Genomic DNA, 15,673 nt, shown 5'->3' with positions numbered 1-15,673 from the left:
GCGATGACCCTTAGTGACTGCTGTTAGGGTAATGATCCCACGTATTCACTGCTGCTTCCTTATAAAGCTGCCCGACGAGATCATCAATGTAAGAAGATTTTTTACATAATACAATATAATCAAGTGTGCCTTATATTCAAGTGTTCATATATTTCAACATAACCAAGCTTATTGTTAAAGAGAACATGATGTATTCCTTACTTCAGTGTGTGAGATGTCAGATAAGCATGATATACTTCTGTATTCGTTATTTCAGAGTGTGTGTGTGTGGGTGTGAGGTCAGATAAGCGCTGAGCTAACGTCTAACCTCTTCCCGACTCCTCACAGAAGAGGAAGTACTATGTAACCTGCTTTGCCCTATAAATAAAGCAAGCAAGCCTGCAATCGGTGTGTGTGTCTTCTCAGGGACATTCACCCGTGCGCACGTTCTTAAAACTCTCTGAGTTGGTCTGCAGTGTCTTATTTCTCTTACTTGTGATAGAACAAATGTCTACCCCTGACAATCAATGTAGGTGTCTGATTTCCATCAGGTGTTTGCATCAGAAGGCATGAAACTCCTTTGCTACTTCTGTGGCTATTGTTAATTCTAGAGCTGCAACTCAAATAAAAACAAAGTGAAATCTGCCTGAGAAGCGAATTAAAGTATCTTCTATACTGTGTGAAGACAATTATAAATTGGAGGCCACCCCCCACTTAACAGCAACACTTATAAGGAATTGTCTGAACTGTAGGATGCCAGTGACTCATGATAACATCCCACGACAGGAAGAATTACATTCTTGGCCACACTTAAACTCTGTGGAAATTCTGACGCTAATGTGGAGCTGATAATTAGAGCAAATGATTCAAAGGTAATGGAACCAAAGAGGTGGCACGTAACAAGGGTGAGGGTCCTTATGGTATTAAAACCTTTTTGGGCTGAGTTGTTCATGGACCACTAATAGAAGGCTATGAATGGGGGGAGCAGTGACCCCACCGTTAGTTAACTGAATCTCCATTGATCACAGAGGGGAACTGCTGGTGAAGCAACACAATCATGACTTCAATGAGAAATCGGCAGAGAAAAAACCTGAAATGTCCACTGAAGATCTTGATTTATGAAAATCAAAATCAAGAAAACTAAGAACAAAAAAACAACTCAAAACTCTCCTTTTTAAAATTGCTTTTGGTTAATTTTTGCCTGTATTATATTGTCTGTTTTACCTTTTATGAATTGTTATCTTATGTGCTGCACTTGATTCTGTCTAGAAAGGTGCTACATAAATAAAATTTTATTTACTATTTACTTAAAACTTTACACCCATGGCTGGAGTGGTAATCTGGCATACTGTCACGGTCCCCGTGTCTCTCTGGTTGGCCCACGCTGGCTACAGGTTTTGTTGTTGTTAGTTTTAGTTTTTTGTCTCTCCTCCTCCTCTCTGCCTGGGTGGAGCTCATTACGGGCTCTCACTCTTGGCCCACGCACCCCGGTGGATGGTGTCCACCTGCGGCTGATCTGGCTGATTTCCCCAGCTGCTATTTAAGGCAGTGGCACAGAGCAGCTCACTGCTGGAACGTCGAACCACCTGAGTTCGTGCTCGCGGCATATTCAAAGAAGAATCGCTTACACGTGTTTTATGTTGTGGAACTAACCTTGACCTTCTGTCTGTAGATTCTGGACCGAATCACCGGACCTGTCCAAGTGGGGCAGTGTGTGGAGTGTTGGGGCGAGTGCGGCTGAAGAGGAGTGCGTGTGTGCGGTGACTGAGTGGAAGAGGAAGCGTGTGTGTGGATTCCCCCCCCCCCTTCTCTCCCTGGAGCCCTGGACCCCCTCCCAACTCACTGTACATATATTTTGCACTAAGGTGATCCCTATTGTAAATAAATCCCCTTTTTGTTTCCTTGAAAGAACTGTCTGCGCGTGGGTCCGTTCAGTAGCCATGACACATACCATCTAGTATAAGTCAATATACTTATACGGGCTACAAGTCAGCTTCTGGGCCACTGCCCACTGGCCCTACAAGCACTATTGGTTCATTTTCATTACTGACAATGGATTGCCCAATCTAATCTCTTAAAACAATCAGCACTTCCCCTTCCCTGCATGTCTGTGCACACTGGGAAGGTAGTGGTTGATAAAAATGGACCAACAAAAGCAAAACAAGAGAGACCTAAAAAGCTGACAGAGAAAAAGAAATAATAAATAGTAATCAAGGCAAAATGTGTCAAATTAAGTCACATGTTAGCAGCTCCACCTTTAACAGAGAGTTTTTTTACAGCAACAGCTAGTAAGAAGCCCTCTCGGTCACAGACGGTGGTTGTTGCTAGCACTAATGCCTCAGGGCCAAGAGAATGGAAACCACTGTCCTCATTATGGTAAAAAACAGTGTATAAATAAAAACTGGTGGTTTGCACGAAGCTGCTGAAACTCACACACAGAAACATCACCTGTAACTTTAACGTACCCAGCTGACTTATACAGTTCTCACTTTTTTCTAAATATTTCATAGTAATAGGAGAGCAATGAGAAAAAGGAGCGAGAAATATGGTAATTCAACACGGTTAAAAGCAGCAGCTAAGGAATGTCTCAGATTAAACTCTTCTGGTATATGTCAGCTTCCCCTACAAAACTGATAGATGGTTTGCAAATATGTGTGTACAAAACTTATTTTTCCTTTTTTGAAGGATCTTGACAGAACCCAGTAAACTTTGTTCTGGATAATCTGTTGTAAAAAAACAAAAAAAAAAAAACATGCATATTGAGTGTATAATCATGTGTCAAATAAAGTTAATATGTTTGAAATATATATAACTTGCATATTTCTTTTCTTTGCTTGCTTTATTTGGTGGTTGCTGTCACTTTCTATATTTTAGTAAACAACAGATAAGCAAACCTTCTCTTTTAGAAGCCAATGCAATTTACACGTGGATGCACACACTGCATAAATGTCAGGTTTCTGTAAGAGTTAAAATTAGAACCATAAGCCACAGTGGGTTGTGTCAAAAAAAAAATAAAATAAAAAATAAATCAGCATATATACATCCAGTGCTGTGAAGAAGTGTTTTTCCCTCTTCTTGATTTCTTTTTCTTTTTGAATGTTTGTCAAACTGTTTCAGATCAAACACTTCAATATCACACAAAGGCAGAGGTGGGACCAAGTCATTGTTTTGCAAGTCTCAAGTAAGTCTCAAGTCTTTATCCTCAAGTCTCAAGTCAAGTCTCAAGTAATGTCAGGCAAGTCAGAGTCGAGTCTCAAGTCACTGGTGTAAAAGTCCGAGTCAAGTCACAAGTCTGAAACTTTGAATTTCAAGTCCTTTCGAGTCTTTAAAAAAAAACAACGAAAAAATAATGTTGCAGTTATATGCTAAATGTAAATATTAGACCATGTAATTTTAAAATCTGTGTTTTTCTCAACACATGACAAAATAGTGAACTTAGAAAATATACACAAATTGTGAAATTGCACCTCTTTAAAATGCAGCTCAATTAAACTTAGCTCCAAGAATAATTTTCACCGACAGTTCTGAGATAAGCTGCATGTTATTCTTGGATGCGGTTGTAGGACCAGCTTTAAAATCGCATGACAAAAATATCATACACATTAAAAAAACTGTATCACCAACGTATCCTGGACAACATTTGCTAGTTAGATGAAGTCAGCTATCTCATCTTAGCATATTTATATGCATATTTATAATCATACGGTTCTTGGAGTGAGTGCATACACTCATGAAGTTTAGTAACTTCAGGTCACTGCAACAAGCCCAGGTACAGTTTACCGACGGATGGGTGCAGGACCTTGAAATGCACCGTGTAGAACGAAAGACCATCGTACGTATCATAAGTTTACCAATCTCACAAATCGTCTTCATAAATACACATTCCTTAACAGTTTATTAATAGGACCTTTGAGCTCAACGGTAATTAATTAGTAGTGGAAATAATTTCTGGTAGCATCACAGAAATGTAGCAGTGACAATAATATTGTATGCTGTAATCGTACTGGGCAATTAGTGATACAAAAAACCTGTTTTATCCTGTGAATAAAAGTATATGTTCTTGTCAATGTACCATAGTAACAGAAGCGAAACGCAATATTGTGTCAGGACAATTCACTATTTATGCACAATAAACAAAGGAGCATAGCGCGACAATTTCTGTTCAGCGCCAGACTTGCTTGTAACCTATATCACCAATTATGTTAAGAAAAATGACGTATTAACTACTAAAAAACACTGACCTTCGTGTAAATGCTTGGAGCAGACTAACCTGTGAGCTGGAGTGTTCTGGGACGTTATATTTGGTCTTTGAATGGCTGCAATCCAGGCCATCCGTCGCGTCTTTGTTACTTCGGAAACATGGCTTGAACAATTTCTCTTCAACGACATAATCCGATAACAACCGATCTCTTTACCCGTCGGCTTCCCGTGGCTGTCATGCGACCGGCTATTGCAGTTAATAATACAACAGCTTCTTGACATTTTTGTGTTTCTTTTTATCGCTGTATAACTGATTTTAATTGAAAGCCTGCGTGCGCTAGTACCGCTTGCCACGAGTTCCCAGAATCCTTTGCGGTTCTACCCGTGAATGACGTCACATTTTCAATCTCTATATAATATGCATGTTAAATTTTATATTTGGGGTAAAATATCAAGTCTTTTCAAGTAAACCGGTCCAAGTCCAATTCAAGTCCCAAGTCATTGGTGTAAAAGTCCAAGTCAAGTCACAAGTCTGAGAACATTTTTTCAAGTCAAGTCTAAAGTCATAAAATTAATGACTCGAGTCTGACTCGAGTCCAAGTCATGTGACTCGAGTCCACACCTCTGCACAAAGGTAGCCTGAGTAAGTATAAAATGTAGTCGTTAAATGATGATTTCATTTATTAAAGGAAAAAAATGATCCAAACCTAACTGGCCCTGTGTGAAAAAAGTAATTGCTTCCTAAACCTAATAACTGGTTGTGCGGCAGCAGCAAAACTTTCAAACAGTTGTGATAAGGAGCAAAATCTCTTATTATTGAATCATGACCTCTGACATTAACTGAGACAAGTGAGGCCTGCAGTTCATGAGATGATGTTCTGTTTTCTTTTTCACTTCCTAGATGAGTTCAATGTGATCTTGGAGTCTTCTTGTTAGGTGGTCACTCCTGGGAAGGCTCACCACTTTTCCAAGTTTTCTCCGTCTGTGGATAATGGCTTTCACTGTGGTTCTCTGAAATCCTGAAGCTTTAGAAATGGCTTTGCAACCTTAGATGTCGTTAATTGCAGTTAGTTCATGAATAATTTTATTTATAGAATTTTGTAATTTAGTAACTTTTCAGTATTTTCATTTTTGCTCTTCTTTTTCTCTTTTCCCTCTTCTGAGGATTAATTATAGAAGGAAGATTCTGTGGCCTCTCACCTGTTTTCTCCTGTACGAAAACAAACAATACATTTTATTTTAGATTTCACATTTGTTATTCCAGTAGTCTGACATTTATTGTTTTATTTGTTTGTGTTAAAAGTGCTCTTAGCATTATGCTGTCCGACAACAGATTATTTATTTTGGAATCCTTAGCTAATTTATTACGGTTTGAAACAACTTTTTTTTTTTTTTAACTAAAAATAGGTTAATTTAAAAAAAATAAATTTTTTCTCTGTGATACAAATTCTACAGGACTATAAACATGGGATATCTTGCAGTTTGGCAGTTTAATTATTTTTTGTCTGGTACAATGGTTCTGTGACCAATCCACCCTCCAAAACAATCACTTGACAATCCAGTCAGACACAGCAAGTTCTCACCTTTGCATTTTTGGTAGCCATAGTGGCCACCAACACCCACCACAAATAGAGCAGTCACACCAGCGGAGATGTAAATCACCAGCCACGGGATTCTTTGTGTACCTGCATGAAGAGCAGCTGTTTTACTAGATATGTATCAGAGTACATCATTGTAATAGATTATTGATTTGTCCTTTTGCCTGTCAGGCTTTGAGATTTGTTATTCAAAATGAAGAAACTCTACAGCTCAAAATTAAATTAATTTAAAATCTACAAATAAAAATCCACTTACCTATTTCATCCAGCACCACTCGAACACATTTTCCCTCCTGTATACAGTGGTAAAATCCTATGTCAGCCTTTTCAAGATCATCAATTCTGATAGAGTAGTTCCCCTCTGAGCCCTGGTTTGGAAAGGCTTTCACTCGGCCATTTCTGGGGTCAAAAAATGTAACGTGCCCTTCAGATGAGAGATTGAGCAATTGCCCTGAGCCACTGTAGTTCCACGTCACCCATTTGAACTTGCTTGTTTGAATGTTGCATGGTAGAAGCACAGATGAACCAAATGGAGCCTTCAGTCTGTGCTCTTCACCGATTTCTCCTAAATGTTCACAGGATTCTTCATCATAAAGGGAAAAATGAAACAAAATAGAAAGTTTAGTTTACTCATCTCGTGGTCAGATGATCAAAGAGCCAACAGAACAACCTCTTACCCCTCCATACTGCAGGTATTCAGAGCTCATGACGTGTTCATTTCTTCAATAAAAGTGAATAATTATGACAGGGAAGAAGAAGCAGAAGTGTTTGGTTCATGTTCTGTTTTCCGGCCTCAATAAAAAGCGCAACTTTTGTTATAATCCAATTTCATTTCCACGTTTTGTTAATCTGCATTTGGGTCCATTACTTTCCACTCATCATGGTCTGCCTGCACAGACCTTGACACTAACAATCTTTACAACCCAGCTACACAGTGATAAAAATAAAGTTTTAAACATATTTAAACAGTATAACAATCATATCTAGGTAATTAAAGACCTAAAGTGCAATTAAACATATGTCTGTTTCAGTGCATTAAACAAGAAAGTGTCAAAGGAAGTAGTAGGTATTTTAAAGGTATTTTAAAGATACAAACATTGTATTTTACAAGAAAGATCTCTGGTTATGTTTCAGTAAAACATATCACAGAAGTTTCCTTTGTATTTCCTTTAGGTTTCGTGACTGTTGGATTTAGGTTTGATTGCCTTTTATCAGTTGGCTGGTAAACTGTGAGTTAGACTTGCTTTCTAAATACTTTTGCATATGAAATTCACATTTCCTTTAATAAATGCAATTATAAATAATAAATGCAAAAAAAATCAACCTCATGAATTTTAGTTGATTAGTTTAATTAATATATCTTAAATCTGATTAAAAATATTTTTCTGAAACCATCCACTGGGTCAGAAGTCCAAATATTCAGCCAAAATATTTCAATCCGCATTTTGTTTTTATTTTTTTTAATTGATTAGAGTAGTTTCATACTTTTTAGACTTCCACCGAGTCACTTACCAATTGAAGACGCACAGTTGAAGCACAGACACAAAACAAAAGTCCACCCAGCTGCGTGCATCTTCCTCAGCATGTAGTACAATGTGAGCAGCACCCTGGTGATGGTGTATTAACCTGTTTGAGCATCAGGGTACACGCAAGACCACAGGTTCTATTTAAAGGGTCCATCCGGAAGTATATTTGGCACTGACAAAAAAAAAAAAACGGGTGGGTGGGCCTAATTCAAACACAACTTTCAAAATAAAGGTATTTTTTCATTGGTGCAGTGCGTACAGAGAAAACAGCCAAACAGAGACGTACTTGTTGTGCAGTGTAGCCTTTAGTGGACGATTTTAACTTCTTTTTTTAACTTAACTTTGTCTTGTGTATCCTGTTATGATCTCATTATGCATCATATCCAAGCTTGCTTTTGCAAAACAAAAAGCAGAAGAAACACATTAATCAGTAAATTACTTTTTGCTAGCAGGACAGAAAAGACCATCAGTTTGTCATTTTGTTCAGTGTGCGATGTGTGGTGTTAAATTTAAGGTGAGGGAGCTCTTAACAATTAGTGTTATCATAATAATCTACACCAGTGTCTGCATTATGGACGGGCTCCAGGGGTCCAGGCTGTCCAAAAAGGTCACTTTTCCCCATCAGCTGAATTCTACTGACCTACTTTGACAGTTATAAGTAAAATTGAGTAGATTTGGTAATAAAATGTGTTTTTATTTATGCATTTTTTAGGTGTGCTGAATCTAATTTCCCCTGTTCAAGCAAGTTACCCATCCAGTCCATCTGCTCTGGCGCTGACCATGCACAATACAATTAAAACTATTGTTTAAAATAACACATCATCATTCTGCATGATATGGCTGATTAATGAGTCTGTATCACTGGTGTCAAACCAACATAACTTTTTAAAGTTTTTTCGAAGTTGTTTTTTTTCCCCGTTTTTTTTTTTTTATGTTGGTTTTGCGCTTCATTTTTTTTTTTTTTTTTTTTTTTGTGCTATGCGAGGTATGTAGTTTGGACTCTTGCTTTATTTGTGTTCTGGTTACCATTTGTTGTTTAGGGATTTTGAATGCTTGTGAATACGATTAAGTGTCTCATCTTAAACCCTTAAATTCTAAATTTGAAGCTCTTGAGTGGGATCCATGTTTATGATTTTTGAGGTCGATTCCTGTTGTACTTTGAAAGATGTTATCTCTGGTATCTTGCTGTGACTTTTACTTCCTGCCCACCTCCCTCACTCACTCTCTCTCTCTCCATGAGCAGCACTTGATCCATTATAAAAAAAAAAACATGCTTGTTTGTTTAAACCCATGCACAAATGTGAAGATTTGCAATTTTAATTGAATTTGAATGGATATTTTCAAATTGTACTTTTTCATTTGCTTCCACATGACGTCAGCTGTTAGCGAATGTAGTTCATTAGAGATCGATTCTAGTACAATTTGAATGAGTCAAACAGATTTACAGAACAAAAGCTGACACTGTTTTGTAGTTGCATAAACAGCCATTTGTTTGCAGTAGATCTATATTTATATCAGATCTATATCCGACACTGAAAAATGTTAATGTGCTAGCTGACATAGGGCGACATCTACTGGTCTTTTATCATAACTACTCGTAACAACAACACTGCTGTTCACACAACATCTGCATCTGCTCCTTGCGTGCATCTGAACAGACAACCTGTTGACCACAGCTGGACTGACCATCGGGCATACAGGGCATATATCGGTTTGGATATCTGGTGAGAGGGAAATATGAAGATGAAAACGGGAGATGTCCTTACTGAATGAGAGCTGAACAGGTGATGGAGAAACAGGTTTACCTTTTAGGTGACGAATGAGTTGAAGGGAAGTTACGAACCGTTTCTGACAGTTGCTGACAGCTGGTAACTGTACTGGGACGGGTCTAAAGGTTTGCCTTGGGTCAGGTAGGGCATTAACAGGGAAAGGGGGGCACAAAGAAATAGTTCTTTCTTATTCTCATTTAGAATGTCTAGCTTTTAATAAATAATTATCAGAATCTTACAATCAAAGTGGTCATCTGATGCAAAATATATAGAAATCATACATATATACCAACAGGACAGTGTACACCACTGTCACAAAAGCGTTTTTGTTCATTTAAAGGCTTTATGGCTTTTCCTATATTACCTAGTACGCTGGTTTTTAGTCAAAATGCCCAGGCTGATTTTTTGTCGCAGTCCAGCCCTGCTGCTGACACAAACAACCCAAAGTGACAATAAAGCTGTGCAGTGACTGGAGGATTATAGAATTAAATATGTGATCAAATATTATAAGGAAAACGTCTTTTGGGAGCCAAGGTACAATTTAATATCCATTACAAATTGTACAGTTCTTGGTTGATTTGATTGTCATATAGTGATCCAGGAGGTCTTCCTGATTTATGCACTCCCCCAAAACAAAGAAAAACAATCTTTTGTTCACAGTGTTACATGTTAATGTGTGGGATCAGTGTTATTTTTAGATTTATAAGACAAAAGATGAACAGTTTAAAAGTCGATTTCCCACTACTGCAAGGCTGCAGGCTCCCTGGCCCCTTAGAGATCTCTACATTTCAGTAGAAATGCACCTGTAGGAGAAAAGGTACTGTAGCAAAGCTCAGCGATAAAATGATACAAATTCTCTACAAATTCTCTTTAACATACCAGGTTTTCAGCTGTTGGGGATTTCACAAAAGAGAAAAGTCTAACCACAAACCACTTGTGAATGGAGGATTATCCTAGTTCTGTATTGGAAACTTGCAGCATAACTGTTTTGTGGCTGTCACTAGCAGCAGTTTCCATCTTTGTTGGCCATCTGAGTCCTCAGTCGGTGTAGCCCAGCTGTCCTCCGGCAGCAGAACAAAGTCCCTGTCCTCACGTTTGACTACAAACAGCTCCACATACACGGGCTGGCCACGCTCAGCTACTATTGGATGGTAAAAATGGGAATAGAAAGACCTATATGAGAAATCTGCAGATAAACATGTCTGAGTAAGACCCACCACATTTTAATCATATTAACAAATACAAAAAATATTTTTTAAAACAAAAATAGGAATGAAACTTTGACTTTTGGCAATTCTCAGTTCAGTTCTTGTTCCTTTGCTCCTCAGTTTAAGTGGGCGCTCTGACTTTTTTTTTGCTGAACCCTGATGCCTAGTTGAGTCATTTGAGTTAGTGCAAAGCTGCACTGCACAGTGAGACAAAAGGAAAAGGAAACTAGAATGAGTGACAACTATCTTTAAAAAAAAGTGTGAAGTGTGTCATCGTCCACTGTGCAGTACTTAATTTACATGCAATAACTCACACTGTAAATATATAACATTATTTATATTCTAAAGGCTGATGGTTACCATAGACCGAGTGCCACAGTCACTGAACAGAAAGATGAAAGTGATGGCATCAGCTCATCTTTTCTTGGGTTTACAGTTGGGATTTTGGTCAGAGTGAATCCAGACTGTATCCAGATTCAGAGGGAGCATTGTTGCATGCTTGTGTATGGTAATGTTGAAGCCATCTTTGCTGCAGAGAAACTGCTTTGATGACACTTCTGTGGAAAACATGCTTGAATTATTTGATAAACAGAAACTAAAATATATTGTGATATTTCTGTGCATTACCTTTCATCTTCCTTTCACAGATTAGAGGCAAAGACTCAACACTTTTCTGACTCAACTCTGCCACTGCTGGCACGTGCTTCAATGAAAATGGTTATATTTGTGTTATATTTGTGTTGAGTTAAAGAAAAGTTTTGAAAATAAAAGTCCTTTTAGAAGAATACACAATGGGTTTATCTTACTTTTCTTTCTCACAAAACATCCCCAGGATGCAACTGTTAAGATAACCAAGCTGTTACTTTCTTGCAGGAAGTAGTGGCGCTGCTTTGCTATAGCAGTGACTTGGTAATATCCGCTGTGGTCATCTGAGTGTGAATCAATAGAAATAGAAGCACAGAAACAACAAACATTTCAAAGCTCCACGCACTTTGAAAGCTACATACCTGTACATATATTGACAGCGCATGACTTACCGTAAACGTAAATGGCCATTAAAAAGATCTGTGAATTTAATCTTTGATATATAGAGAGACATGAACTCCTCACAGCAAATCAAAGTGGCCTTTTTGATTTTCGCAGTGTTTCTAAATAGTTTGAAACAGCCAGGGTTTCACATTTCAGAATAGGCAGTGAAAAGAAAGTAAATGTCACCAGAATAAACTTGGTCTTCACTCGTGGTTGCTGAGTCTGAGTGCGAGGGCGCCGCTGGTTGTTGTTAGCTTTAATTGCCACCTCTCCCACCAGGAGGGTAAAAGCAACCCAGCAGATCAGAAAGTGATCTGCAAACTGATGCAGCCAGTAGACAGTGAGGTGTCTGCCCACACAACATGAGCATCGTGTGGTCACCCTCTGGTGTTATCAGTTTTTCAAGATGGGTTTCCCCCCAACTTGTTAAAGTTACAGTCACTGCGTGCGTGTGTGTGGGGGGGCGGGGGATTTTGTTTCTAAGAAAAAACATCTTGAATTTTTCTCTTTAAAATAATAGAAAGGCAATAAAACAGTTTTTATTTTTTAGAAAGTCTTATTTCAATGTCATACACACAGGCTCAATACAACAATCTGTAAGTTTAAACAGCACACATCTCTACAGTCACACAACTCTGTACATAGTGGTAAACATATCAATAGAAGACATTTTTAGTATATTCATCATGCAATCAGTTTATATGTGAAGACACTGATGAACTTTATTCTAACAGCATTCAAGAGAATAGTGGAATGCAGCGCACTTACAGTACAAACAAATACAAAAGACATGGATCACCTTAAAGGAGTAAAATAGAAAAGAATTCGTAGCCCTCATTCTCAAATGAGATTTAAACTCCTTCATTCGTGCCCTTCATTCTCTACAGCTGGCTGAGCTGTTCGGTGCTCATGTTGTAAATCGGGTTTTTGTATTCACAGTCTGAGAGGGAAAGAGTGGAAAATCGGGAGAGCAGTTCAGTGCACAGTATTATTCCATCTCTAACATGCCCACAGATGAAGTCAGCACTCACTGTCTTTGTTTTTCTTCTTCTCGCGGCCTGCTGGTAAAGAAACAGGTGAGGAAAGAACAGAAGTCAGTGTTTTGTGCTTATTCTCCAACAGTGACAAATAATTCTGATCATTTGGAGAAAACTCAGCGAACACTAACTACCTCTCTTTTGATTCTCCACCTGCTTCGACTTGACGTGTTGCTTGCGGAGATCATGTTGGTTTACTGTGAAATAAAATGGATGAGTCAAAATCAGACAGAACTGAAATGATGATAGCATCATTATAAAAATAAAAGATGACTAGAATTGCTCATTCTACCGTAATAATGCTGACTGAAACTTGGTGGCCGTAATCTGCTGAAAAGCTCTAATGGGGTAAGAGAAGATGGTTACTTCACACTGTTACAATTTAGAAGTCACCAACAATGCAAACTGCAGTAAGCATATTGACTTTTTCTAAGCACCTAAATGAAATCTATGTTTGGTTCTCTGACTTTCCACCCTTTCAAAGCGAAACTGATCCAAATTTGGATAAATTCCACCGCTGCTTTGACCAGACTGTTGAGGCTGGGTCCTGTCCAGATACTGCACAGCTCCGTGTGGATTACTTCTGGTGGGGTCAGCACTGGTTGGGAACTGGTCATCATTTTCTATTGTTTGAGAACATTATATACTGAACTTTTTTTTTTCATTTTTCAGTTGATATACAATGACTTCAAAATGTTTGTTTAATAGTGAGGAAGAGAAGAAAAAGATGAGTAAACTCACCATAAACAAGATCATGAGTGTAGGGTCTTACTGCCTGTGGTACATGTACATGCACACCTACTGGTATGTTGATTGTTGTCACGGGTGGGGCACTGGGACCTGCAGTGAAACATTAGCAGAGTAACTGAAAGAGCTCTTCTGTTTGGTTCTGCTAAACATGAAGACAGCTTCACAAACAAAAAAGGGATGAATTAAATATGCAATTAACTGTCAAAGAGTGAATAAATGGTTGAAATAGCACCTTTAAAGTACGTTGGTTAACAATTGACCTAACAGTTACTTAATGATATTGATTAAAAACATCAAATTATTTTGTAAAACTATAAATGAACAGCTGAAAGGTAGTACACAGTCTATGATTTGATAGATAAAGACATGTTTTGTAGTTTTACCTCTGTATAGTGTGTTATGTATATTGTTGATATTATAATGCAAATTCACATGAACATTAAACATAATGGATAGCCATGAAAGTGATACTTGTATATGTATTTTATGCATCTGTCATACAATTTTAAACAGTAAGAAAGTAGTTAAATGATTTTAAAGCAAACGTTATTCTCTGTGAATACAAATTTCAAATGTCTTCTAGTTTACATCGAACAAATGAACATTACTGGAGTGACACAGAGTTGAAATTGTTGCTTACCCGGAGCAGCTGCACTACTGGGAATGACCGTACTCTTCTCTACTTTGCTGTTGCTTTTGTTGTTACGGATATCTACATCAGAATCAAAAAGTGAGTTCAATATACAATGAGCCTCCTAAACAATCACTAAAACACTCAGCTTTGACTTTAAATTTCAGACAGAACAATTCTCACCTTTGCATTTTTTGTAAGTGTAGTAGCCACCAGTACCCAGCAGAAATAGAGCAGTCACACCAGCACAGATGTATATCACCAGCCATGGGATTTTTGTACCTGCATGAAGAGTTGCGGTTTAACAAGATCTATATCACAGGAAACAGAAACTTATTTATTTGTCCTTTTCGTGTGTGCTGGGTCTTGACATTTGTCATCCAAGGACAGAAGAAACAGTACAGGCCGCTGCTTAATATTGAATAAACTTAAAATCTACAAGTAAAAATCCACTTACCTATTTCATCCAGCACCACTAGAACACATTTTCCCTCCTCCTGTATACAGTGGTAAAATCCTATGTCAGCCTTTTCAAGATCATCAATTCTGATAGAGTAGTTCCCCTCTGAGCCCTGGTTTGGAAAGACTTTCACTCGGCCATTTCTGGGGTCCAGGAATGTAACGTGCCCTTCAGATGAGAGATTGAGCAATTGCCCTGAGCCACTGTAGTTCCACGTCACCCATTTGAACTTGCTTGTTTGAATGTTGCATGGTAGAAGCACAGATGAACCAAGTGGAACCTTCAGTCTGTGCTCTTCACCGATTTCTCCTAAATGTTCACAGGAGTCTTCATCATAAAGGGAAAAATGAAACAAAATAGAAAGTTTAGGTCACTCCCTTAAAGGATGTGGATTGTGACAAAGACTAATAATGTATAAGTGATAACCTTAATCATCATTTTTAAAACCATTAACAATCTTATATGGCCCACCCACAAACAGGTAAAAAATGACCCTGTGTTACTATATCAAGGAGAAAAAGATCTTTTATGCAAATGTTAAAATAAAGTTAAAAATCAAGCAGATATACTCTTTAAAATGCAGATAAACAACAGTTTAGTTAAGTTTAAGCCAAAGTTGAACATTTCCTTTGTGTTTTCTTCAGGTGTTATGAGTGATCTTAAGATCACTTCATCTTTAGAAAAGAGGTTGCTGGTAGACTTTAGATCGCTGAAAGTTTACCTTGTTTCGTTTTCAGAATAGTTTTAATAATATTTAATAATATTATTATTTTGTGAATTTGCTCTGCAAATACCTTTGCATGACATAGAGTTCACCTTTTCTGCAATAAACACAAGTTGCCATGTGTCACTGTCAGAAAAAAACACATTGTCCCACCTCCGCACTGAGGTCTGGTTGGAATCCCTCACTGGTCATTCAGACCAAGTTTATTATTTAATTTAACTCTGTAGATGTCTCTTTTTTAAAAAAATCCAATGTCATGTCCCAGTTTTGCAACTGGTTTTAACCAGCTTGCTCTAAGATAGTTTATAGAAGATTTTACCCTAACATGATAGTTAAGTGATAGTTTAACGGTCTAAATACATTAAGTGTACTTTTCATTGGCCAGATTCTGAGCTCTTCACTCAGTAGAGTCAAATATTTACAAAAAGAAAAGAAAAAGAAAAAAAAAGAGAGAATTGGAAGAAAACCTGACAGACTTATGTAGACATATATTTTCTAAACATTACATTAAAACTGGTTATTATTTTTTTACATTTTTAACATTATATTTTAAGATTTCTTAAAAAAACAAAAAACTTACCATTTGAAGAAACACAAGTGAAGCACAGGGCAAAAAGGAGAGTCCACCTGGCAACGTGCATCTTCATCACCATCTTGTACAGTGTGAGCAGCACCCTGACGATGATATATTAACCTGTTCAAGCATCACGGAACAAAACCACAAGACCACCAGTTTCACTTCTTTGAAGAAATTCTTTATAT

At 37.7% G+C, this 15,673-nt stretch overlaps 1 protein-coding gene across 1 annotated transcript; it reads right to left on the bottom strand.

Moving 5' to 3' along the window:
- Window positions 1–11,927: 11,927 nt before the first annotated feature.
- LOC146653913 (uncharacterized) lies at window positions 11,928–15,604 on the bottom strand. Its single transcript, XM_085379534.1, has 10 exons — window positions 15,492–15,604; window positions 14,185–14,514; window positions 13,911–14,009; window positions 13,737–13,808; window positions 13,088–13,186; window positions 12,784–12,969; window positions 12,639–12,686; window positions 12,481–12,543; window positions 12,341–12,370; window positions 11,928–12,249 (listed from the first exon to the last, which is right to left on the bottom strand). Exons 1-10 carry the CDS (start codon window positions 15,562–15,564, stop codon window positions 12,191–12,193), a joined length of 1,059 nt encoding a protein of 352 aa, XP_085235660.1. The 5' UTR covers window positions 15,565–15,604; the 3' UTR covers window positions 11,928–12,190.
- Between the last annotated feature and the right edge of the window lie 69 nt (window positions 15,605–15,673).

This window comes from Rhamphochromis longiceps, linkage group LG14 (assembly GCF_057381845.1).
Source record: "Rhamphochromis longiceps isolate RC_006_pf linkage group LG14, R_longiceps_female_GT1.1, whole genome shotgun sequence".
Lineage (NCBI taxonomy): Eukaryota > Metazoa > Chordata > Actinopteri > Cichliformes > Cichlidae > Rhamphochromis > Rhamphochromis longiceps.
Note: the sequence above shows the minus strand (reverse complement) of the source record. Positions and strands in the feature narration are given on the sequence as shown.